Consider the following 21,672-nt stretch of genomic DNA (forward strand, 5'->3'; position numbering starts at 1 on the left):
AGGGTCTCGGTTCTTGTGAGTCTCGGTCCGCTGGGCAGGACCCAAGCAGAGGGAGGCCGGACGGAATCGTGCCCTTGCGCGCGTCCTCCCATTGGCCTAGTCACTTGGTTCTGGCCCTGGGGACTGGAGCGCACCTGGGTCAGCTCACTTCCGGGGAGGGAGGTGGGGAGCCCCTCCCCGCCGCCCACCCCCACCAAGCCCAGCCCCTGGCTCCCACCCTTGTGTACCTGGGCGGATCCATTCCCCGAGGCGCGAAGGGGGTGGCTTGGCTCTAAGGAGCGCAGTGGGGCCAGGCACTTTTTTGCTGAAAGAGGCACGCGCGCACTTCGCCCACATTGTGTCTGTTCTTTTAAACTTCAAGAACCAACAGGGTAATCTTGGAACCGTGACAAGAAGTTGAAGAAGGAAGGGGAGGAGCGCCCACCCCTGCCGGCCTTGGTGTGCGCCGCGCCCCCAACTCTGCGGGTACTAGGGTGGGGACGCGCCGGCCCGAAGCGCCCAGACGGCGGCCAGCGATGGGGCTGGAAGCGGCCGTCCGTCTCTGGGGGCCGGGCTCTCAACTGATCGCCCCCGATCGGGGCGCGGTCGTCTTCGTGTGGCTCCTTTTCAGCACCTGGTGTACAGGTATGGCGCGCGGGGCCCCTGGTCCTACGGGACGACCGCCTGCTAAAGGGATGGAACAGAGATCTCTGCAGCCCAGGACGGGGACGTGGGGACCAGTACCTACAGATCCCCCGCAGCTTGAGGGATCCCTGCTGTGCGGAGGGAAGGGAATTCGCCCAGCCCAGCCGCGGAGCGCTCCCCGCCAGTGTCTGGAGTGAACAGGAAGTGAAACTCGCGGGAGCGGCCGCCTGAGGGAGACCCTTTGTGGGACCGCGACAGCGAGGGGCGGGGTAGGGGGAAAGGCGTGAAAGCTGGGATGGGCACTTGGGCGCACCCCGAGATTTCTAAGCTTTGGGGTCCTGGGGAGAGGTGGGCCCGGCGCTTTCTGGAGGGAGAGAGGAAGAATGGTGCTGGTGCTTGGGCGGGTGTGGGTTGTGGGGTTGGGGACTCCCCAGCGCCCACACGCACCTCCCGCAGGCTCTAGGGCTTGGTAGAATGGACTTGTGGACTTGAACCCGCCTGGAACTGGCAGACTCCTACCTACCTACCTGCATCTACTATTTGTTCGAGTGGGGGAGCAAACACGCTTGCCCGGACCCTGGATAGCGTGAATGGGGATTTAGTCACTCTTAAGGAAGTAACTTAATTGGTCCGAGTGCACAGAAGCCAGCCCCTAACTTGGAGTCCTTGGCAGTTGGTCTGCAGGTGGGGCCGGGGGCACCGGAAACCTGCATTGGCCCTCAGAGGTTCCTGGAGAGGGCCACTTGCAGTGAAGACCCACCAAGGGCCAGAGGGCTGTGCACTTCCAGCCTGGGAACAAGAGTGAAGCCAGAGTTCCAGGCATCTGGCCTTGTGACCTTGGCTCTGGCATTCTAACCCTGTGGGTCTGAAAAGTAGAATGATTACTGTAGCCACCTCCCTGGTCCCTGGGGATTAAGGAACAATGTGTCCCGGGCGTAGTGTAAAGCCACACACTCCCAAGGGTGAAGCCAGTGTCGGGCCACATCCTCACTCACACTCTGCTTTGTACGTTGCCTTGGGCTCATGGCCGGCCTTGTCCACTCTCTCGCCCGCAGCCCCCACCAGTGCCATCCAGGTGACGGTGTCAGACCCCTACCACGTAGTGATCCTCTTCCAGCCTGTGACCCTGCCCTGCACCTACCAGATGACTGCCACCACCACAGCCCCCATCATCATTTGGAAGTACAAGTCCTTCTGCCGGGACCGTATCGCTGATGCCTTCTCCCCGGCCAGCGCAGACAACCAGATCAACGCACAGCTGGCAGCTGGGAACCCAGGCTACAACCCCTATGTGGAATGCCAGGACAGTGCACGCACCGTCAGGATAGTGGCCACCAAGCAGGGGAATGCCGTGACCCTGGGCGACTACTACCAGGGCCGGAGGATCACCATCACAGGAAGTAGGCTGGGCACAGTTGGGCAGAAGGGTGGGGGGAAGAGGCAGTCAGTGCACACTCCTCACCGGGGTGCCCTGAGGGCACCCATATGTGGAAGGGCAGGCTCCTTCCTTGTGTCCATCCAGCCGTCCTTTTAGGTAACCACAAGACACAGCACCTGTCGCCAAGACCCGGCTGTCGCAGGCCCTGGGGAGTGCAGCTGGTAAACAGAGCTATCCTAGAAAGCCCATCCCTTGGGAAAATCACATTGCAGTATGCGAGGCAGGTGTGAAGGCCAGGGGCTGGAGGGCAGGCAAGCAAGGTTCCTGCTACCCTGATTCGAAGGTTGATAGCAGTAACAGCCCAGAGAGAGCTGTCTATGGCTCAGGCTGGAGCCCAGCCTCCTTGGGACCACACAGCAAAGGAGCGAATCGTTTCTGGGACTGTCACCCCTCACCAGTCCAGAGAGAAGGGTACTCAACTGAGGCCACCCAGTTGGTGACAGCTGGATTTCTTACTCAGCCACTTGGGGCCGAATGTCCAAACTTCTTCCCACCTTTGGTTGGCTCAGGAGAAGCAGCCAAGGGCCCGAGAGCAAGTGGCAGGGAGTGAATGGAAGGGGCTCGTTACATAGGCTCTCCCGCTGAGTGGGGTCTATGCCATTTTACAGGCGTGATGATAGCAGTGCCAAGAGCTCAAGTAGCTCACCCAAGATACACAGTTGGTGAAGGACTGTTGTCCTGAGCTGTATCCCCGCCTCTCAGTGGGAAGTCATTCACTGAGTGTCCATCCAGTGTTTTGTGTCCACCAGGCACTGCTGAAGGTGCCAGACATAGTATAATGATCAGGACACAGCCAGGGTCCCTGACCTCAAGGACCTGAGACTAGTGGAGTGACACTTGGCAGTAAGCAGGACCATCTAGAAAGAGTAAGTGCAGGCCCAAGTGCTAATGAAGAAAACAGCATGGAGGGACTGACTGTGTGAATGGCTTGAATCCATCCTGCTGTTTCACGGGAGGGGACCAGGCATCCCCCGAATCTCCACGGGCAGTCCGACCCCGAGCATCCTACTGTCCGTGAGGCTGAAGGGCCTTTTGGTAAGGTGGTGGGATTGACCCCTTCTCCTCCATCCTGGACCAGGCTTGGCTGCCAGGCCCTGTGGGGCCTCCCCACTGTGAGCAGTTGGGGGCAGGCAGCTTTAAGCTGCTGGGTTTTCCTTCTGCGTTTCATGTTTGATGCAGGCCATGAGTGAGGGGTGCCCATTGTGTGAGTCCCTTCCGGAAAGCTTGGAGCCACACAAGCTTCCTGTCTTTCAGCTTTGAACACTGGAGCAAGCAGCTTTGGCCATGGTGCCCTGGAGAGCGAAGGGAGCCCTGAGTAGGGTGGACCCCTGGCCTGGGTGCCTCCCACTTTTGGGTGGCATGGGCCCCAGCTTCAGGGGACCTGTGTCCCCCTGCCCCCTTCAGTCTGCGTCTTCCTAGGGCAGGTGAGGAACCAGCCGCTGGGCTGACTTTTTACCAAACTGAAAGCAGTGCCCAGCCGTGTGACCTCAAGGCCGGGTGGGGGGCTGGGAACGGGGTGCGCTGCGCAGGAAGGAGCTGGGGCCCAGGCCTTTGGATTATCAAAAGAGGCCGGAAACCTCTATTCTCCATGGGTTTTGAAAACATCGCTTAGGCCAAATCAAATGCGTAGTGGCCCGGATCCTCCCGCTCTGCCTGAGTCCACCTCCCTGGCCTGCATCATTGTTGGCTGCGGCAGGGGGTTCCTGTCCGCCATGAGAGGCTTGGTCAGGGGCTGCTTGGAGCGCTCGGCCAAGAGGGTGTTGTGGAAGATGCTGCTGTGAGTTTGAGGGTTCGGTGAGAGAGGATGCGTGTGGGGCCCAGCACACAGTAGGAGCTCATCACACGCAGGGGGCCCTGTGTCAGGACGACTTGTGGCCTCCACTCCCTCGCTGTGCTCTGAAGGTCACCTTCTTCCGTGGCCTTCTGATTTGAAATAATTCCTTGGCCCTGCCCTCCATGCCTGGCACTTCCTGTCACCTTCCTTGGCTTGTTGGCTCCGTCCTGTTTATCACAGTCTGCTCTGGCTTGGTGTTTTCTCTCGAGTCCCAGCCTGTGAGGGCAAGGATTAGGTTTGTTCTCTGCAACAGTGCTGCTTAACAGGGGTGACATGTTTGATTGGCGGAGTGACAGAGAGAGAAAGATAGAGAGTTCTTCTGTTCATTGGCTTACTCTCTAAACAGCTGCACCAGCCGGGGCTGGGCCAAGCCAATGCCAGGAGCCCAGAACTCCACCCAGGTGTCCCATGCGAGTGGCAGGGGCTCAAGCATTGGGCCAGCTTCCGCTGCTTTCCCAGGTACATCAGCAGGGAGGCGGATGAGAAGTGAACAGCCGGGACTCAAACCAGTGCCCCTCTGGTATGCGGGCATCACAGGCAGTGGCTTAATTGACTGTACCACAGTGCAAATCCCAGAGCTTGGGCTTTTGAGTGTGTCAGAGATGTGTAGATTTGAGAACATAGGATGCCCACAATCCTTATTTGTCCAAGTGAAGTCACCCTGGGTACCAAATGTTCCAGAAGCAATGAGAAAGGCCAGCATGAGAGAAGAGATTGGTGTAGCTGTGACAGATAGATGAATGTCTGCTGTAGGGAGGGGACTAGGCTGGGGTAGAGCGGAGGATGAAGGAGCCTGGGATGCTGGGTGCGAACAGGGCATCTGGGGCTGCAGAGTTGGGCATCCTTGCTGTTGCCCTCCTGGGCTATCCTAGGGGAAGGCAGTGAGTTCAAGGGCATGGGGGAGTAGACAGGGAGGTAGACTGGGCTGGACTGGGCAGTGACCTGGAGGCTTCAGTTTCTCCCAGCTGGTGGAGAGGGTACAGAGCCTCTTGCTTCCCCCACCTGGGGCGTAGGCAGAATTGCCAAGTGGACTCTTCCTGTCCCACACCTAATGAGTGATGGGAGTAGGGTAACTAATTAGGGCCTGAGGAGCAGAGAGGAAAAGGAAGACTTTCATTAGGGGCGTAATTAACTGGCTGCTTGCCTGGGGCAGCGGCGTCCCCAAGCCCTGGGCCTGACCTGGAATGTGGGGTAGCAGGTAGCAGGGTAGCTTCCCTGACCTTTTCCTGAGCCATCCACTCCCGCTGACCTGGTATCTGGCTGGGTGCCTCTGCCCCTTTGCTCTGGGCCTGTCCACTTGGTGGCGCAGAGGAGGGGTCTGGGCTGGAAGCAAAGCCTTGCCCAGCTCCACTTGTGCTGAGCCCATCTGGTGGGCCTGTGGCCTCCTGAACCTGTTGTGTCCACTACAACAGGCGTGGGAGTGGTGCCCACCTCCTAGACACTCATAATGGTCCTGGGACACGCTCAGAGCAGCTGGCACATACATAACTGTCTTGGGCAAGGATGATTTAGTTTCTGGAGTCACTTGTAGCCCTTCCCAGCTTGTTACCTCTCCTGGTGTTGGGGGAGTGAGCGCCCCCTTACTTACTGTCTCTTGGCTCAGATGCGGACCTGACCTTCGAGCAGACGGCGTGGGGCGACAGTGGTGTGTATTACTGCTCTGTGGTCTCAGCCCAGGATGTGCAGGGGAACAACGAGGCCTACGCGGAGCTGTTGGTTCTGGGTGAGTGAGGCGGGACCGGGTGGGGATGGTTTCCTGTCCATCTCCGTCTCTGTCCTCCACTCCTGTCTGGGCTCTGTCGCCTGCTTTGCTGTCCCCTCCCCCCATCCTGCAGCACCACCAGTCACTTGGGCTTCTCTGTGCCCTGCACCCTAGGCAGGGCCCCTTTTCCCCCGCCCTGTAGCATTACAATAAACTCAGGGTGCAGAGATCCTGGGGCTCAGGCACAGATGGTCAGGGTCGGCTGTGTGTTTAGTGTATACAGTTGACTCTGGGCCCCCCACCTCCCCACAGTTGGTTCTAGGACATCCCCTTCCCCATACCAACCAGAGAAGCTGTTCAGGTCCTCTGTGTGGGACAGGGTGGGATTTCTCCAACTCACCCACTTCCTCTCCAGTCTCACTGGAATCACCTCTAGGTGTAATATGTAATACAACGTATCAGCTGGGGAAACAGTTGCTAGGTACAACCCTGTGGCAGGCAGTGGCTCTCCCTGGGTTTCTGACCCTCTGTTGGTGAGCTGCAACAAGGCAGACCCACAGAGGGAGCTAGGCCATTTTCTTTCTTTTTTTTCTTTTAAAATTTTTATATCATTTTATGGCACAGTTTCATAGGCTCTGGGATTCCCCCCAGGTCCTCCCCAAGCCTCCCCCCATATTGAATTCCTCCATATTGTTACAGTAGTACAGTTCATAACCAGTCATGGTTCCTTCATTGTGGGCATGGACCATGCAGAGAGTCCAGCATCTTATTTTCCAGATAAATTCAACAGTTTCATTGGGAGACCATCCTTGGTCTGAAAGTAGACCTGGCAGAATATCATCCCTTCCAATGAGATGTCACTACACAACTTCAACAATAGGAAGAAACATGGAAATTAATAACATCATGAAGTTAATTAACATGGTATTGAGTGATCAATATGTTAGAAAATGCAAGTTCTTAACTGGCTAGGCCATTTTCAGCCACAAGGCACCCTAGAGCCCCTCCTTCCTCCCCAACCCAACTTTGTGGGTGGTGCATCTTAGGTGGCTGTCAGGCTGGTTCTGGATGCTCAGGGACATGGGAGGCAGCCTTCATCAGCACCCTGCCCTAGGTGGAGGGAGTGTTGCTCTGAGCCAGCCACCTGGTTGTAAGCCTGCGCATAGGGTTTCTTTTCCCCGAGTGCTGTGTGGGAGGGGCACAGCTGGGCTGCCCACCACCATCATGCATGTTGGAAGGAGCACAGGTGGTGAGGTGGGTGATGGGACCCATGCCCTGGGCACCTCTGTGTCCTTTGGTAAAACACGTGCTGTGCAAATGCAGTTTTCAAAATTTAGGCTCAGAATCAATTTACAGCTGTTAAACTGGGATATTAAGGATCTCAAAGAATGTTGAGGTTTTTTGGGGGTCATATTCATAATTGTTTAACATATGAGAAGTGAAAACTTGGAAGATGTAACAGAGAAATTGAGGAAGTTCCCATCCATCCACTAGTTCCAGCATGCGCTGCAGCTGAAGCCAGGAGAGTCAAGACTTCAATCCAAGGCTCCCACATGGGTAGCAGGCTGGAGCCCAAGGTGGGGATCAAAACCACGGGCTTTGATGGGGGCACATGTCACTGGCATTGTAACCACCAGGCTAAATGCCCGCTCCAGAAACTGGGAAACTACATACTTATTATTTGAAAGGCAGAGTTATAGAGATGGAGGGGAGATGAAGAGAGCTCTTTCATCTGCTGGTTCACCCCCCAAATGGTCCCAACAGCTGGAGGGGCTAGTCTAAAAGCAGAAGCCAGGGACGTCTTCTGGGACTCATAAGTGGGTACAGGGGCTCAAGCATCCTCCACTGCTTTTCCAAGCACATTAGCGGGAAGCTGGATGGGAAATGGCGCAGCCAAGACTCGAACCAGCATGCATGTGGATGTGGCAGTTTAGCTCATCATGCCACAGTGCCTGCTCCAACTATGTTACTTTTGTAGACAAGTCAGTGGTATATACCCAGAACTTTTTTATACTGTTGAGATTTTTTTTTTTTAAGATTTATTTATTTTTATTGGAAAGTCAGATATACAGAGAGGAGGAGAGACAGTGAGAAAGATCTTCTGTCTGATGATTCACTCCCCTAGTGACCACAATGGCCGGTGCTATGCCGATCCGAACCCAGGAGCCAGGAAGTTCTTCCGGGTCTCCCACATGGGTGCAGGGTCCCAAGGCTTTGGGCTGTCTTCGACTGCTTTCCCAGGCCACAAGCAGGGAGCTGGATGGGAAGTGGAGCTACCAGGATTAGAACTGGCGCCTATATGGGATCCCAGCACGTTCAAGGCGAGGACTTTATCTGCTCGGCCACGCCAGGCCCTATACTGTTGAGATTTTAAAATGATCTGTTTGGGTTGGACCCCAGGGCCTTGTTCCCTTTGCCTAACAGATTAGGCTGCTGTGTGGGCGGGTGTGGATGGGAAAGGCAAAATGCCCAGCCTGGGGCCAAACCTTCAGGTCCCCTCAGGATGTGGTGGCTCAAAGGGGGAGGGAGCCTCACACCTGACAACACCCTCCCGCAGCGGGTGGAGACATGATGTGGAGGGCACAGCCCCCTCCTCTGGGCCCCAGCTCCTGTGGTGCCTGCTTTAGGGCCCACCTTCTGCTGAGCAGTATGGAGCAGGGCTCTTTGCCCAGCAGGGTGGTCTGGGCTGGCTCTGGCCAGCATAATCTGTTTCTCTTTTGTCCCTCCAGGCAGGACCTCAGGGGTGGCTGAGCTCTTACCTGGTTTTCAGGCGGGGCCCATGGAAGGTACGGGGGAGGGGTGTGGAGTCTTCAGTGGGGGGGTGCTCTCAGGAGCCCCACTGTGTGTCGGGTGTCCCCATCCCACCCCCTAAATGGTGCTGCTGTGGACCCCACTAACTCTACCTGACTCCCACTCACCGAGCTCCGGGCACAGGGCTGGGCTGGCAGAAGAGGTGCCTGGGGTGTAGGTAGGGGCTCCTGTGACTGGTGTCTGTGGTGCTGTTTGTGGGGTGGGGAGCTGGGCTGCTGGCGCGCTCTCCTCCACATCCTACTTGTGTCTCCTCTTGTTTTCTGCCCTGTTTGAACCCAGGGGTGCGGGAGGCTCTCTGATGTGAAGCTGGTGAACTCTGCAGCTCTGTCCCAGCCTCTGGCATTAGCAGAACCCAGCAGGACCCCTCTCTGCTCCTGGCTCCCCCAGCCCCTGCCCCCAGCAGGACACCCCCACTTAGGGCCTGATCCGTATCTCTCGTAGACTGGCTCTTCGTGGTCGTGGTCTGCCTGGCCGGCTTCCTTGTCTTCCTCCTCCTGGGGATCTGCTGGTGTCAGTGCTGCCCACATACCTGCTGCTGCTACGTCCGGTGCCCCTGCTGCCCTGAAAAGTGCTGCTGCCCTGAGGCCCGTAAGTGCCCCTCATGCTGCTACCCCTGCTCGGCCTGCCTGTGGAAGGGAGGCGGCCATCTGCCTGCTCTCCCAGGACAGCACCACTGCGCTGGAGGCGATGAGGGAAGCAAGACAAAGAGGGGCTGCTGTTTGAGACTGTCGTGTACTCAGGCCACCTCTTAGGGTCAGTTTTCATTTATTTTACTTTTCCTTTGGAGTGCAGACTTTGCCCACAGCCCACGGACACTGCACAGCAGGGACACAGGAACCACATCTGCCTCCCATGGCTGTTGCCAGTGCCTGGGTTCCCTTCCGAGAACCAACAGAGCCTGGCCTGCCGGGAATCTTGGCGAGCAGCTTGGCCTCGCCCAGCCCCTTTTTCCCCCCTCCTTAGGGCAGACCTCACTGTCCAGGGTGAGTCCGGGGCCCAGGTGATGCCAGATAGCGTTGAGCACCGGGCTCCACTTGCTTAAACTGTTTTGCACCTCCTGGCTGTTGGACACTGTGGCTGCCAACAGCAATAGTGAGTGCGGGTCAGGGCACAGGACACACACACATGCCCTGCCTGAGCCACACTGGAACCCTCCTCTTTGATGGGGTCACAGCTCTGACCTTTGTTGGCTGATGCAATTCACGGTTAGATAGCTTTGTGGGGCGTGGGAGGGGGCAACTCTACCATCCCCAACAAACACCACCACTCTCCTCGATGCAGGCTGGCCCTGCTGCTTGCGCCTGCACTTCAGCCCCTTTCGGGGAGAGAGCCTGGAGGCTGTTGCAGGCAGCTTTGCCGCTAACCCACTTGTACCATGGGACCTAAGACGCTGAGTGCCAGTGCCTAAGCCACACCTCCTCCATTGAGTCCCTGTGCGTGCCCTGCAGCCTCCTGCCATGCCATGATGACCATCTTTCCCATGAGCCCTCAGATGGCAGCCACCTTCACTGAGCCCTAAGCTAAGAGAGGGTTTCTCCCGGGCACAGCCAGAGTGCAGGAGGCCTACCCAGCCTTCCCCTTCACCCCCCACACCGCCCCCACTTTCACTTGCCTGCTGGAGCCCCAAAGAAGACGGTGTGTTTCCTGCAGCCCAGGGACTCCGCTGCAGAAGCAGCCACCAGGAGCCAGCAAAAAGGATTTGTCCTTGAACCATTGGCTCAGAGCCAGGCTAAGGCGGGTAGGAGTGGGAGCTGGAGGTACAGCAAATCCTTCCCTGCTAGACCAGACACCCCCACACACATGCTCCTGCCCCAGACTCCCCCCCACCCCTGTCAGTGCGGCTGGGCCTGCAGGATGATCCAGCAGGCCTGGGAAGCCCCAAGATGAGTCACTTTTTTTTTCTAGAGCAAAGGGCAGCCAGTTCTAGCATTGTGGGGACGACAGGGAAGGCATTGCCCTGTTACCTGGAAAACACAGCTGAAGTGGCTGTAGGATTAGGATTCTGTGTCAGATCTTTGACAAACGACCATCCTGTGGGCAAGAACTTGCTAGGGGCCGCCTGTGTGCACTTGTTCCAACACTTGTGTGCGGGGACACAGCAGAACCCGTTGCTATGAGTCTTGGTTCCCTACAGAATAAGGACCTGCATGAGCCAAGTGCTTGGCAGATGGTCCATAGCAGGGGTGGGAGGAGGGGCCCAGGCCAGCATGCTCGGGTAATGCAGTCCAGCTCATGGCTACCCCACCCTGTTCCCCTAGTGTACGCTGCCGGCAAAGCAGCCACCTCAGGTGTCCCCAGCATCTACGCCCCCAGCACCTATGCATACCTCTCTCCTACCAAGACCCCACCCCCGCCACCAACCATGATTCCCATGGGCCCCATCCACAACGGGTACCCTGGAGACTTCGACAGGAATAGTTCAGGTGAGCCGTGGGCCGGTGGGACACAGGGAGGGGCGGGGGCGGGGTAGTGCTAGAAGGAAGGGTGGATAAGGGGGTGAGGGAGGAACTGGGGACCTACTGACAGCCAGTCTTCCCCCAGTTGGTGGTCACAGTTCCCAGGTACCCCTGCTTCGTGACACAGACAGCAGTGTGACCTCGGGTAAGCATGAGGCCTCGAGTGGAGGTGAGGGAGGTAGATCAGCAGCTGGCTTTCTGAGCTGGTCCTCCTCTCCTCTGTCCCTAGAAGTCCGCAGCGGCTACAGGATTCAAGCTAACCAGCAAGATGACTCCATGCGAGTTCTGTACTACATGGAGAAAGAGCTGGCCAACTTTGACCCTTCTCGGCCTGGGCCCCTCAACGGTCGTGTGGAGAGGGGTGAGAGCCAACTTTGGAATCTGAGGGTGCCCCGAGTTAGGGGAGGGTGACCCTGCAGGCTGACCGTGACACCCACCTTTTCTGCAGCCATGAGCGAAGTCACCTCCCTTCATGAGGACGACTGGCGGTCCCGGCCTTCCAGGGGGCCTGTCCTCACCCCGATCCGGGACGAGGAGTGGGACCGCCACTCTCCGCGGAGTCCCCGGCGATGGGCTCAGGAGCCTCCCACCGAGCGTCCTGGGAGTGGTTGGGGATCTGGGCGGCCGCGGGCCCGCTCTGTGGATGCCCTGGATGACCTAGCCCGCCCGGGCTCAGCCGAGTCAGGCACAAGGTCACCCCCCAGCAGCGGGCGGAGGGGGCGAGCCTACGCGCCCCCCAGGAGCCGCAGCCGGGATGACCTCTACGACCAAGATGACCCCCGGGACTTTCCACCTTCCCGGAACCCCCACTATGACGACTTCAGGGCTCGGGACCGCTCTCATGCAGACCCCAGGTCCCGCTACCCCCGGTCCCGAGACCCTCGGGATGACGGCTCCCGAACCAGGGATGCTCCATATGACGGGCGACTCCTGGAAGAGGCCTTGAGGAAGAAGGGGTCCGGGGACAGGCGGCGGCCCTACAGGGAGGAAGTGGAGCGCGAGGAGGACTACTACCCTCCGGCACCTCCACCTTACTCAGAGACAGAATCGCAGGCCTCCCGGGAGCGGAGGCTGAAGAAGGTGAGAGTGTGTGTTGGGGGTACACCCTGGGATGCTCCCAGCCCACCCACCCACCCACCCCCACAGGCTTCACCCTTCTTTCCTTCCTTCCTTCCAGAACCTGGCCCTGAGTCGGGAGAGCTTGGTCGTCTGACCTCAACGTTTTGTAGGTTTTTGTTTTTCTACTTTTTTTTTTAATTCGACGGACAACTGAGGCAGATCCTCCCCTCCTGAGTTTAATAAAGTTTACAATGACAAGTCTTGAGAAAGCGTTTGTTTGGCGGCGCAGGGGGCTTGGGCACCGGACCAGGCCAAGACCTTCCTCCCTCTCCCGGGCCTCGAGTCCCTCAGCTCGGGGGGAAGAAGAGCCCGAGCGCGTCCTCTCTCCCTCTTCCCAGGACAGTACGTGCCCCACGCAGCGCCGCCCGCCCTGCGTGCGCGCCCCGGCCCCGCCCCGGCGTGCGCATGCGCCGCGGGCTCCCCCGCCTGCGCGCACGGCCACCCTGCCGCGGGAGCGCGCGAGCGCGCCCTCCCACCCCGCCCGCCCCGACCTACTTTAGGATCATCCGGTCCCCGGCGGCCGGGCTCTCTTGCTCTCGGCGACCAGATTCCTCCTCGCCCCCCGCCCCCCACACACGCTGCTCCCGGTCCTCCAGCGTTCCACCCGGGCCCGCGTTCCACGCCGGCGGCGCGCGGCCTCGCGCCCTGCCGAGGCCCGGTCCCGCGCGCGCGCGCGCTCCCCGGGGGCTGCCCTCCCTCCTCGCGCGCTCGGGCCCGGTCCCCCGCGCGCGCGCAGCTCAAGTAAAGGAGGAAAAAAAAAAGGGGGGGGGGGGAATAGAAAGCGGCGGCGGCTGCAGCAGCGATCCGCCACCGGCGGACTGGGCCAGGCCGGGGGACGGACGCGGGAGCCGGCGATCCGGGGGCGCGGCGGCGGCCATCCAGGGCGGGCCGAGCTTTAAAAAAAAAAAAAAAAAAAAGTCGCGGCGGCGGCGGCGGTCGAGCGCTCGGGGAAGCAGGCCGGAGGGCCGCGTGCGGCGGGCGGGGGGCGGCCGCGCCGCGTCCCGGGGCCTCGAGCCGTCCGGAGCCGGCGGGCGGGCGGAGGCGGCGGCGGCAGGAGCGGCAGGAGCGGCGGCGGCGGCGGCGGCGGCGGCATCTCCTCCTCACATGACCCCACTGTTTGTCCCCGTGATCAGCGCGAGCGGCTCCCGTGTCTCCTCCGTCCGCGCGGCGTGAGCGCCGGGCTCGGGGGGCCCCCCCGGCCGCCCGCCCCCTCCCCTCCCTCCCTCCCCTCCCCTCCCCCTCCCCGGGCCCCGCGCCCCCCCCGCCCCCACCCCCCCATGGACATGCTGGACCCGGGTCTGGATCCCGCTGCCTCGGCCACCGCTGCTGCCGCCGCCAGGTAAGAGTGCCCTGCCGGCCCTCGCCCCCCACGCTCCCCCCCCCCCGCTCCGGCCCCGGCCCCTTTTGGCCTGCCGGCCGGCCGCCATGATCCCGAGCGGCCGCCGGGCCCGGCTCAAAATGGAGGCCGCGAGGGAGGGGGGACCCGGTGCCTGATGTCCCCGGCCCTGAGTGGGGTCGGGGGTGGGAGGGGGGGTGAGAGGTGCCGGCCACAGACGGGGCGAGGCGGAGTGAGGGCCCCGCACCTTGAGAGCGCGGGAGGGCCGGGGGAGGGGGCGCTGGCGGCCGCTAGCCCATCTTCTCCCTCTCCTCCCGTCTTAGCCACGACAAGGGACCCGAGGCAGAGGAGGGCGTCGAGCTGCAGGAAGGTGAGTGCTTGTAGGGTGGGGGTCCACCTGTGCTTCGGCCTGCGCACCTGGAGGGGCTGGGGGCGCTCCCCCTCCCTGCGCCGCCCCTGCCCGCTAGGCCACTGACCCTCCTCCGACCGCAGGCAGCGACGGCCCTGGGGCGGAGGAGCAGACGGCGGTGGCCATCGCCAGCGTCCAGCAGGCGGCGTTCGGCGACCACAACATCCAGTACCAGTTCCGCACAGAGAATAATGGAGGACAGGTGAGGTGGCGGCCGGGTATCCCATGACGCGCCCACGCGGCGGGGAGCAGGGCTGTGAACTGAGGGTCTGACCGCAGCAAGTGGAACAGGCTACCAGCACCTGGCCCTGGGCGGGGACCCCGGCGCCTGGCACCGCTTGCTCTACCGCCCCCTGCAGGTGACATACCGAGTAGTCCAGGTGACTGATGGTCAGCTGGACGGCCAGGGCGACGCGGCTGGTGCCGTCAGTGTCGTGTCCACAGCTGCCTTCGCGGGAGGGCAGCAGGCTGTGACCCAGGTGGGTGTGGATGGTGCAGCCCAGCGCCCAGGCCCCACTGCTGCCTCTGTGCCTCCAGGTCCCACAGCGCCCTTTCCCCTGGTAGGTGTCCAGCGACTTGGCCCTGAGGCTTGGGGTGGGGGATGGACAGTGGCCTTGAACTTGGGGAACCCCCAGAGCGGGGGAGGGGAGAGACAGGTAGATACAGACACTGCCTTCAGGCTACTCAGGGTCAGAGCTGTGGTACGTGGTACAACCTTGCATGGACCCTCGTAGAATGTTTCTGAAGTGGGCGTGATGTCTTTGAATTACAAACAGATCTGCCAGATTTCTAGGGCCTTGTGAGCTGCAAGACAGAGCAGTCTGGCAGGGGGGATGTAGTGAGAAGCAGACAGCAGTGAGGTGATGGAAGGAGTCCCTAGGTGCCGTGGGTGGACTCTCCCCTTCTCCCCAGGCTGTCATCCAGAACCCGTTCAGCAATGGCGGCAGCCCTGCGGCCGAAGCCGTCAGCGGAGAGGCTCGGTTCGCCTACTTCCCAGCCTCCAGTGTGGGAGACACCACGGCAGTGTCTGTGCAGACCACAGACCAGAGCTTGCAGGCCGGTGGTAAGCAGAGGGAAATGCCTGCCGCCCCAGCCAGGGCCAGCACTGACCCCTGCCATCCCAGCCAGGGCCAGCGCTGACTCCCACTATCCCCGCAGGCCAGTTCTATGTCATGATGACTCCCCAGGATGTGCTCCAGACGGGAACACAGAGGACGATTGCGCCACGGACGCACCCCTACTCCCCGTACGTGTGGAGACCCGGTTCCTGATGCAGGGCACACACTGCGGGGAGGAGGGGGCTGGAATGGGAGCCTGGAGGGTTTGGCACACAGCAGGCCTGTGGTGCTTCTGCTCCTCTGGCATGAGTGTGGAAGGACTGTTCTCCCTCCTGGATGTGGCTTTCCCTTGCTAGGATGGCTATCTGAGTGTTCTGTGGAAGTGCGGGGGCGGCTGGGCCCCAGAGGATAAGGCATGCCCCTGTTTTCCTCCTGGATGTAGGAAAATCGATGGAACCAGAACTCCCCGGGATGAGAGGAGGAGAGCCCAGCACAATGAAGGTAAGGATGGGGCGCAGCCCCCCTGGGGACTGAGTTGTAGACAGATGCTCAGCTGGGGACTTATGGAGCCCTGCAGCGGGGCTGCTGAGAGACAGAGCTCCCGCTGGAAGGGGAAGGCAGAGGAGGGTGTGTTGGGTTCTGCCGCACTGGTGACTGTACTCGGGACCCACACCTAAAGTACCTGCCACATTGGCATGAGGGTTCCTTACCCCTGCTGAGAGCTTGGTTCATTTGGCTTCCTTGGCCCCAGTCCTTCCACTTCGAGGCTGGCTGTTGGACGTGCACCCTCCACCCCTGGCCTCCCAAATGGCTGTTGTGCCAGGGAGCACCAAAGCCCACCCTGAGGTGTTTGGTCTCCGACCTGCTCCCTGGCCTCTGCCTCAGTCACCATTGCTGTGGGCACAGCAACCTGCCTGAGCCCGGGAAGCATTTACACCCAAACAGTCATCCCTCAACAAATATTTATTGGCCACAGATTCTAGGCTACGCCACGTGGGCCCCGGGCCAGGCCTGGAGTCCTGCCTGGAGCGTCTGGAGGCTTGGAGAAGGCAGGACTTGTGTCTGACTCGTGCTGATGGGGGCGGGGATAAGGCCACCCCAGGAAACTACCTCTGGGAGCCTATGAGGTGTGAGAGCTCAGGCTGGGACAAGGGGGTGGCAGGTCGTTCTGTGGGTGCTGGCTTGGTCGTTGCAGGTCTTGTTGTGGCGTATCTTAGGAAGGAAGCTGGGAGCAGGGCTGGGGGAGGGCTTCAAGAAGGGCCTTGAGTGTCCAGGTAAAACTGATCTGGGGGTGTTTGATATCAGGTGTAGTGGTGCCTGAGCAGCGCCGAGTCCTCACGTTTAGCACATCAGCATAGTGGGCCTGCCTGTTCCAGGGCCCTTAGAGCAGCTCCCAGCTCTCCCCGGCAGTTCATGTGATATAATTTACCACCAGTCACATGCAGCTGGGTCCGGAGGGGACAAGTCAGGGTCCTAAGCAGGGATCACACAGGCTGTGTGGGAGAGCAGGCCTCAGGCAGGCGAGAGGAAACCATCAAGAGGTGCAAGCCCAGCCCCCCTTACTCGGCTCGGCTTGCAGAGTGACAGATCGGGGGGCCCTCCGGTAGGCTTCCTGGGCAGTGCAGGTTGCAGTACTTAGTGTGGTTTCATCTCCGGCTGGGTCCTTCCTTGCCCTGTCCCTGTAGCACAGTTTGAACCAGGCCACCCCATGGCTGCTAGTGAGGACCCGGCAAGTAAAGGCACGAGAATTCCCACAGCTGTGTGGTGTGCCGCACAGTAGGACGGAAGTCACTAACGTTGTCGTTCTGCCTTCCCCCCATTGGATGAGTCCACCCAAAGGAGGTCAGCTGCAACCTCCAGCTGTATCCTGCCCACCTCTCCTAGCCATTAATAGACAAACCCACCCCGTGCCCAGCCTCCATCTCCCTGGGCCTTTGCCAAGTGTGACGCGTGTCTTTCCAGAAGAGCTGCATCAGCCTTCACCCTCTGACCTCACTACCACGTCCACCTGCTCTCATTTCCTGACCAGAGCTCTGGGCAGCTGACCCTGGGCCATGCTATTCCATCTTTCTTTGCTTTGCTTCTATTCCCTGCCTGTTCCTCAGAGCCAGCCCCTCCCACCAAGACTCCCCCCAGGGAAGCTTGGTGCTGGTTGATACCTGCAGGATGATCCTGGGGTTCCTAATGGACAGAGCAGTGGAGTAGCTGACAGCTTCCCCAGGTGCTTGTTTCCATGGGCAGGGGCCCCAGAGTGTCTTCAGGTGGGGCCGGGCCTGCAGCTACTGCCTGAGCAGGATTCATGGAGTCTCACTTTCTGAAACCCCAAACCCTAGTCCAGGCCAAGACATAGCCAAGAGCCACTTCTTGGTGTCCCAGGGCTCCTAACACGCCCTGGATCCGGGTGAAGCCGGAGCTGAGTGCACCTTGCCTCTGTCTCATACTCCCGACCCCCATCTTGATCTGTCCCCCTGCAAAGCTTAATCCAGGCTGAAGTCAGGGGCCTGGAACTCCATCCAGGTCTCCCACGTGGGTTCAGGGGTCCAACCATCTTGTGATGCTTTCCCAGGTGTGTTAGCAGGAAGCTAGATTGGAAGTGGAGCAGCCAAGATTCAAACTGGTGCCCACGTGGGATACCAGCTTTGCCAACTGTGCCATAGTGCCAGACCCCCAGACTCACCTCTGGATGGCCTCCCATGAAACACTTCTGTCTCTAGAGCAGCAAAGGGAACCCCATCAGAGTCAGCCTCACAGAAATCAGAGCCAGGGACTGCAACATGGCCCCCTTTCCTCCTATCCCTAAAACCCAGGTTCTGGGTCAGTGTGGACTTTCCGTGGGTGTCTTGCTCCTTTCCCTCACTCTTCCATCACATGGTTCCTCCAGAGCCTGTCTCTGAGTCAGAAACTGATTCAGGGGAGCTCTCTGAGCTGGGGCGCTCAGGCACTGCCGCGAGAGCAGCCCTCAGCCGAGGGCTCATTGATGTGAGGTCAGAACTCAGACTGGGAGAAGACAGGAGCCATGTCCTCTATGAAATCTCAGTTTTAAGTGCTGGCCAGAACTGCCTTTCGTGTTTCATTGAGTTCCATTCTTGGTGTCATGCATCCATTCTCTCTGCCTTGGGGTCAGTTTGCTGGGCTTCATTGCTGTTGTTTTTCCCTCCCGGCTGTTGAAGGTACTTTTTCAGACTTTTCTAATTTCCTAATCCAAGCCATCAGAGTCACAGATGGTACCGAACATGCTGTAGCTGCCCCGTGTTTGGATATGCTGTGTTCTTCCTGTCATGCAGTTCAAAATATTTTCCAATTTTCTTTGTGATTTCTTTGACTCCCAGGGTCACCTAGAAGTGTGTTGCTTAATTTCCAAATATTTGTGGGATTTCTGCACATCTTCCTGTCGCCGGCTCCTGACTGAGTTCTGTTGACAGGGAGCGTATCTGTGCAGTGTCTGTTCTTTGACTTGCGGTGAGGCTTAGGTTGTGGCGCTGCCTATGTCTGGCCTGGGGCAAGTTCCACGTGCAATTGGCAGGAACATAGGGCTGCTGCTGTTGGGTGGAGGGCTCCCTCAGTGTCAATGTCAAGTTGGGCAAGAGTCTTAGGTTCTCTGTCCTTGGTGTGTGTGTGTGTGTGTGTGTGCGCGCACATGCTCCACATTGTGAGAAGGATGGGTGTTGAGGTCTCTGACTATGCCTGTGGTACGTCCCGGCTCTGCCTCCAGGCCTGGCCGAGTTTGCTTCTGAGTTGACTTTTCCTGCTGTCTGGATATACTGAAGTACGTGTGTGCAGTGGACACAATGTTGGTCTTAGTAGGTTTTGTTCATCTCAAACGTACCTTTGTAGCCTGGCTTCCCAAGCGACTGGCCTGATCATGTCACTCCTGGAGAAGGGGCCTTGAGGAGCTATTTTAACAGCCTCCCTCCTCCCTGATCCCCTTCCCCAGCACACCCCTGGAGTACTCTCCTGTTACCTTTGCTGCCATTTCCCTGCCAGCCTGCCTGGTGTTGCCTAATCTTGCCCCAGTGTTTCTCTGAAGGTTCGTCCCACTTCCCGCACCAAAGCAGTTGCTGTAGCCCAGGCTAGGTGTGTGCGCCTGTGCTCACAGGGTCAGCATCGCCTGTTCACATTGCTCCACGGTGGAGCTTTGAGCACCTGTGGCCTGGAGCCCAGGCTCCTACCCTGTCCTGCCCATGCTGAGGCAGGCAGTGATCTCGGGATGAAGAGTAAAGGGCATGCTTTTGGCCACCCCCTACCCTACTGACTCAACCCCTGTCCGTCCCAGTGCCCATCATCACTGCCTCCAACCCTCTGGAAGTGCCCCCTTGGTCCGCCCTCCAAGTCCCACCTGGCTCCACACTCATGCCCCTATCCTCCACAAACACCACCAGACCTTTTGGACCCTCCCAGTGGGGGGTGAGGCCCAGTGGATGAGAGTTAGGGACAGCTGGGGTTTTTCTGTCCCTATAGTGCCTGGTACCATCCTCTGAAGGGCCCAGCAGCCTGGGCCAGCCTGGCCTGAGGAGGGGTCCCAGGCTGCACTGTACAGAGACCTGGGGCAGGTCCCAAGCCTGTGAGGTAGGGCACAGCATCCACAGGTCCCACCTGCATGGGGCAGCTGGCATGTGTGAAGAGTGGGTGAAATCATTATGAACGAATCAAGGGAAATCTGGTAGTCGGCCATGCCAGCCTTCGGTGGTCCCCAGGGCCAGTCTGGGGAGCCAGATCTCACACAGGGGCCAAATGGGGTCAGATTTTTGCTTGAAGGATGAGGAACAAAGGAAGGTTCTGGAGTCCAGGGTTCCAGGGGAGACATGGAGAATCAGACAGGCTGCAGGAACTGGGGTGGCACCTGGTCCAAGACAAGGGACCTTAGAGAACACAGGCCCAGTGTGGTCAGCACACAGTGGCCAGGATTGCAGAGAGTGCCAGGGTTGGACAAACCCCGGCTTCCAAATTGGACTGACACATGGAGAACTCCATCAGGCGGGCCAGCCGGGAACCCACAGCTCCCAGCATTGGATTTCTGGCCTAAACCTACATGGGTTGAGGGTCTGGGTTTTCTCGTTTGCCTTGGGATCTGGATGAGGCTGGCATGGAGTTGGGGATCAGCCCACCTGGGCTCTTGGGGGGCGCTGGGAGAGTGTCTTTGCTGCAGCTGGCCCCCTTATGGTTACTCCCCCAGTGGAGCGGAGGCGGAGGGACAAGATCAACAACTGGATCGTGCAACTTTCGAAAATCATTCCAGATTGTAACGCAGACAACAGCAAGACAGGAGCGGTGAGTGCCCGCTCTGCCCCTGTGGCAAGGCCCATCACTGAGGCTACCACTGGCCTGGGGATAGAACCCCCAACACTAACCACCCCCACCCCCGACCCAGAGCAAAGGCGGGATCCTGTCGAAGGCCTGCGATTACATCCGGGAGCTACGCCAGACCAACCAGCGCATGCAAGAGACCTTCAAGGAGGCCGAGCGGCTGCAGATGGACAACGAGCTCCTGAGGCAACAGGTGGGTGTCATGGCCTGGAGCTGGGAGGCCAGAACCCCAGCCCCATAAGGCACTGGGAGCCAGCCCTAGCCCACCTTGTCCCCTGTCGTGTCCACCAGATCGAGGAGCTGAAGAACGAGAACGCCCTGCTTCGAGCCCAGCTGCAGCAGCACAACCTGGAGATGGTGGGCGAGGGCACCCGGCAGTGACCCCCGCCTCACCGGCCTCGGTTGCCCCTGCCCCAGCCCTTAGCACAGAGAGGGACACATGCCCCTCCCCCAGCTGCGTTTTTTATAGTAGATTTTTAACAAAAACGGGGAAAAATAATGCATTTCTGTGGATCCATTGCCCACCACCCTCCCCAACTTGGAAATGATCTGCTCCCCACCCATCCGTCTGTCCATCTCTGTCTGTTGCCTTCTCCCAGCCCTCGCAAAGCCCGGGCACTTCTGGTGGTCTCACCTGGAGGCGAGAGGGAGGAGGCCAGAGCCCTGCCCTAGCTGCTGCCTCCTGGGTCTCCAGAGGGACCGAGACAGGGTGCTTCTGGAAAGGAGGGGAGTCTGGGGGGGCATCCCTGGGGCTGGGCCAAAGAGGGAGGCCACAGCCCACCCCACCTCTTGTGTCTGGATCCCTGCTCCCCTTTGGGGTCGTAGGGGGTGTGTGTGTGTGTATGTGTGTGTGTGCGTGCGTGCGTGCGCGCGTTTTAATTTTCTTTATGGAAAAAAAAATGGACAAAAAAATAGAGAGAGAGGTATTTAACTGCAATAAACTGGCCGCATGTGGCCCCCGCCTTGTCTGTCTGCGTGTCTGTCCATCTGAGCGGGGTAGGCAGAGGGGTTGGCCTACCATCCACACCCTAGTATCCAGGCCCAAATGTCCTCTGTGAGGCTTAGGGTGCATGGGGTAGAGGTGTGGACATGTGGGACGGGGCAATTGGAGTGAAGGTCATGTGCCATGTTGTTGAATTTGAGACTGGGGTCTCCCTTGTCAGCAGTTCAAGAAAACAGGAGTGGCTCCTGGCCCTGCTGCTCTGGGCTGAAGCCCTCCCCCTCTGTCCCAGCCAATGGTGGGGCCTGGCCTTGAGCCCCCCACCCCCAGGAGGGCAGATGGCCAGAAAGCCAGGTTTGGCCCGTCAGCCTGTCGCCTCACGCCCAGCCTCTGGCGCCTGTATGTGACCCCTGCCCCTGCTGATGATGAAACCTGGCCTGAGCTGAGATGCCGCGTGGCCCTCTCTGCAAGCCCCCCAGCCTCCTTCAGCTCTGTCCCCACACGGGGTCGAGGCCTGCCAAGCCACTCACCTTGTGTGACCCATCCCCCCACTCCCATCCCACACATCCCAGCTGAGAACGTGGGCTGTAAGGGACCTGCTGTGGGAGTAAGCAGGGAGGCTCATGGTGAGAGCCCTCCAC

At 59.6% G+C, this 21,672-nt stretch overlaps 2 protein-coding genes across 3 annotated transcripts; both read left to right on the forward strand.

Moving 5' to 3' along the window:
* The first annotated feature begins 236 nt into the window (after positions 1–236).
* LSR (lipolysis stimulated lipoprotein receptor) lies at positions 237–12,184 on the forward strand. The gene is made up of 9 exons (XM_058674072.1): positions 237–624; positions 1,680–2,024; positions 5,500–5,619; positions 8,851–8,997; positions 10,668–10,832; positions 10,951–11,010; positions 11,095–11,226; positions 11,314–11,945; positions 12,043–12,184. The coding sequence occupies exons 1-9, from the start codon at positions 516–518 to the stop codon at positions 12,076–12,078; spliced, it is 1,746 nt and encodes a 581-aa protein (XP_058530055.1). The 5' UTR covers positions 237–515; the 3' UTR covers positions 12,079–12,184.
* A 948-nt stretch (positions 12,185–13,132) lies between these two features.
* Positions 13,133–21,059, forward strand: USF2 (upstream transcription factor 2, c-fos interacting). Of its 2 annotated transcripts, none has more exons than XM_058674073.1 (10): positions 13,133–13,323; positions 13,644–13,690; positions 13,813–13,931; positions 14,089–14,289; positions 14,642–14,792; positions 14,888–14,975; positions 15,230–15,288; positions 19,961–20,055; positions 20,156–20,284; positions 20,383–21,059. In XM_058674073.1, the coding sequence occupies exons 1-10, from the start codon at positions 13,262–13,264 to the stop codon at positions 20,470–20,472; spliced, it is 1,041 nt and encodes a 346-aa protein (XP_058530056.1). In that variant the 5' UTR covers positions 13,133–13,261; the 3' UTR covers positions 20,473–21,059. The 2 variants fall into 2 exon arrangements, with proteins under 2 accessions (XP_058530056.1, XP_058530057.1); XM_058674074.1 differs by having other exon boundaries at positions 14,089–14,208.
* The last annotated feature ends 613 nt before the right edge of the window (positions 21,060–21,672 follow it).

The sequence above is a fragment of the Ochotona princeps genome, chromosome 16, assembly GCF_030435755.1.
Source record: "Ochotona princeps isolate mOchPri1 chromosome 16, mOchPri1.hap1, whole genome shotgun sequence".
Taxonomy (NCBI): domain Eukaryota; kingdom Metazoa; phylum Chordata; class Mammalia; order Lagomorpha; family Ochotonidae; genus Ochotona; species Ochotona princeps.

Coding starts and splice junctions, on each gene's coding strand:
- LSR (XM_058674072.1), top strand. CDS start 516: ATGGGGCTGGAAGCGGCCGTCCGTCTCTGGGGGCCGGGCTCTCAACTG. Junction 8,998..10,667: donor GTGCTGCTGCCCTGAGGCCC/GTAAGTGCCCCT, acceptor CTGTTCCCCTAG/TGTACGCTGCCGGCAAAGCA. Junction 11,946..12,042: donor GGGAGCGGAGGCTGAAGAAG/GTGAGAGTGTGT, acceptor CCTTCCTTCCAG/AACCTGGCCCTGAGTCGGGA.
- USF2 (XM_058674073.1), top strand. CDS start 13,262: ATGGACATGCTGGACCCGGGTCTGGATCCCGCTGCCTCGGCCACCGCT. Junction 13,324..13,643: donor ACCGCTGCTGCCGCCGCCAG/GTAAGAGTGCCC, acceptor CTCCCGTCTTAG/CCACGACAAGGGACCCGAGG. Junction 13,932..14,088: donor CAGAGAATAATGGAGGACAG/GTGAGGTGGCGG, acceptor CGCCCCCTGCAG/GTGACATACCGAGTAGTCCA.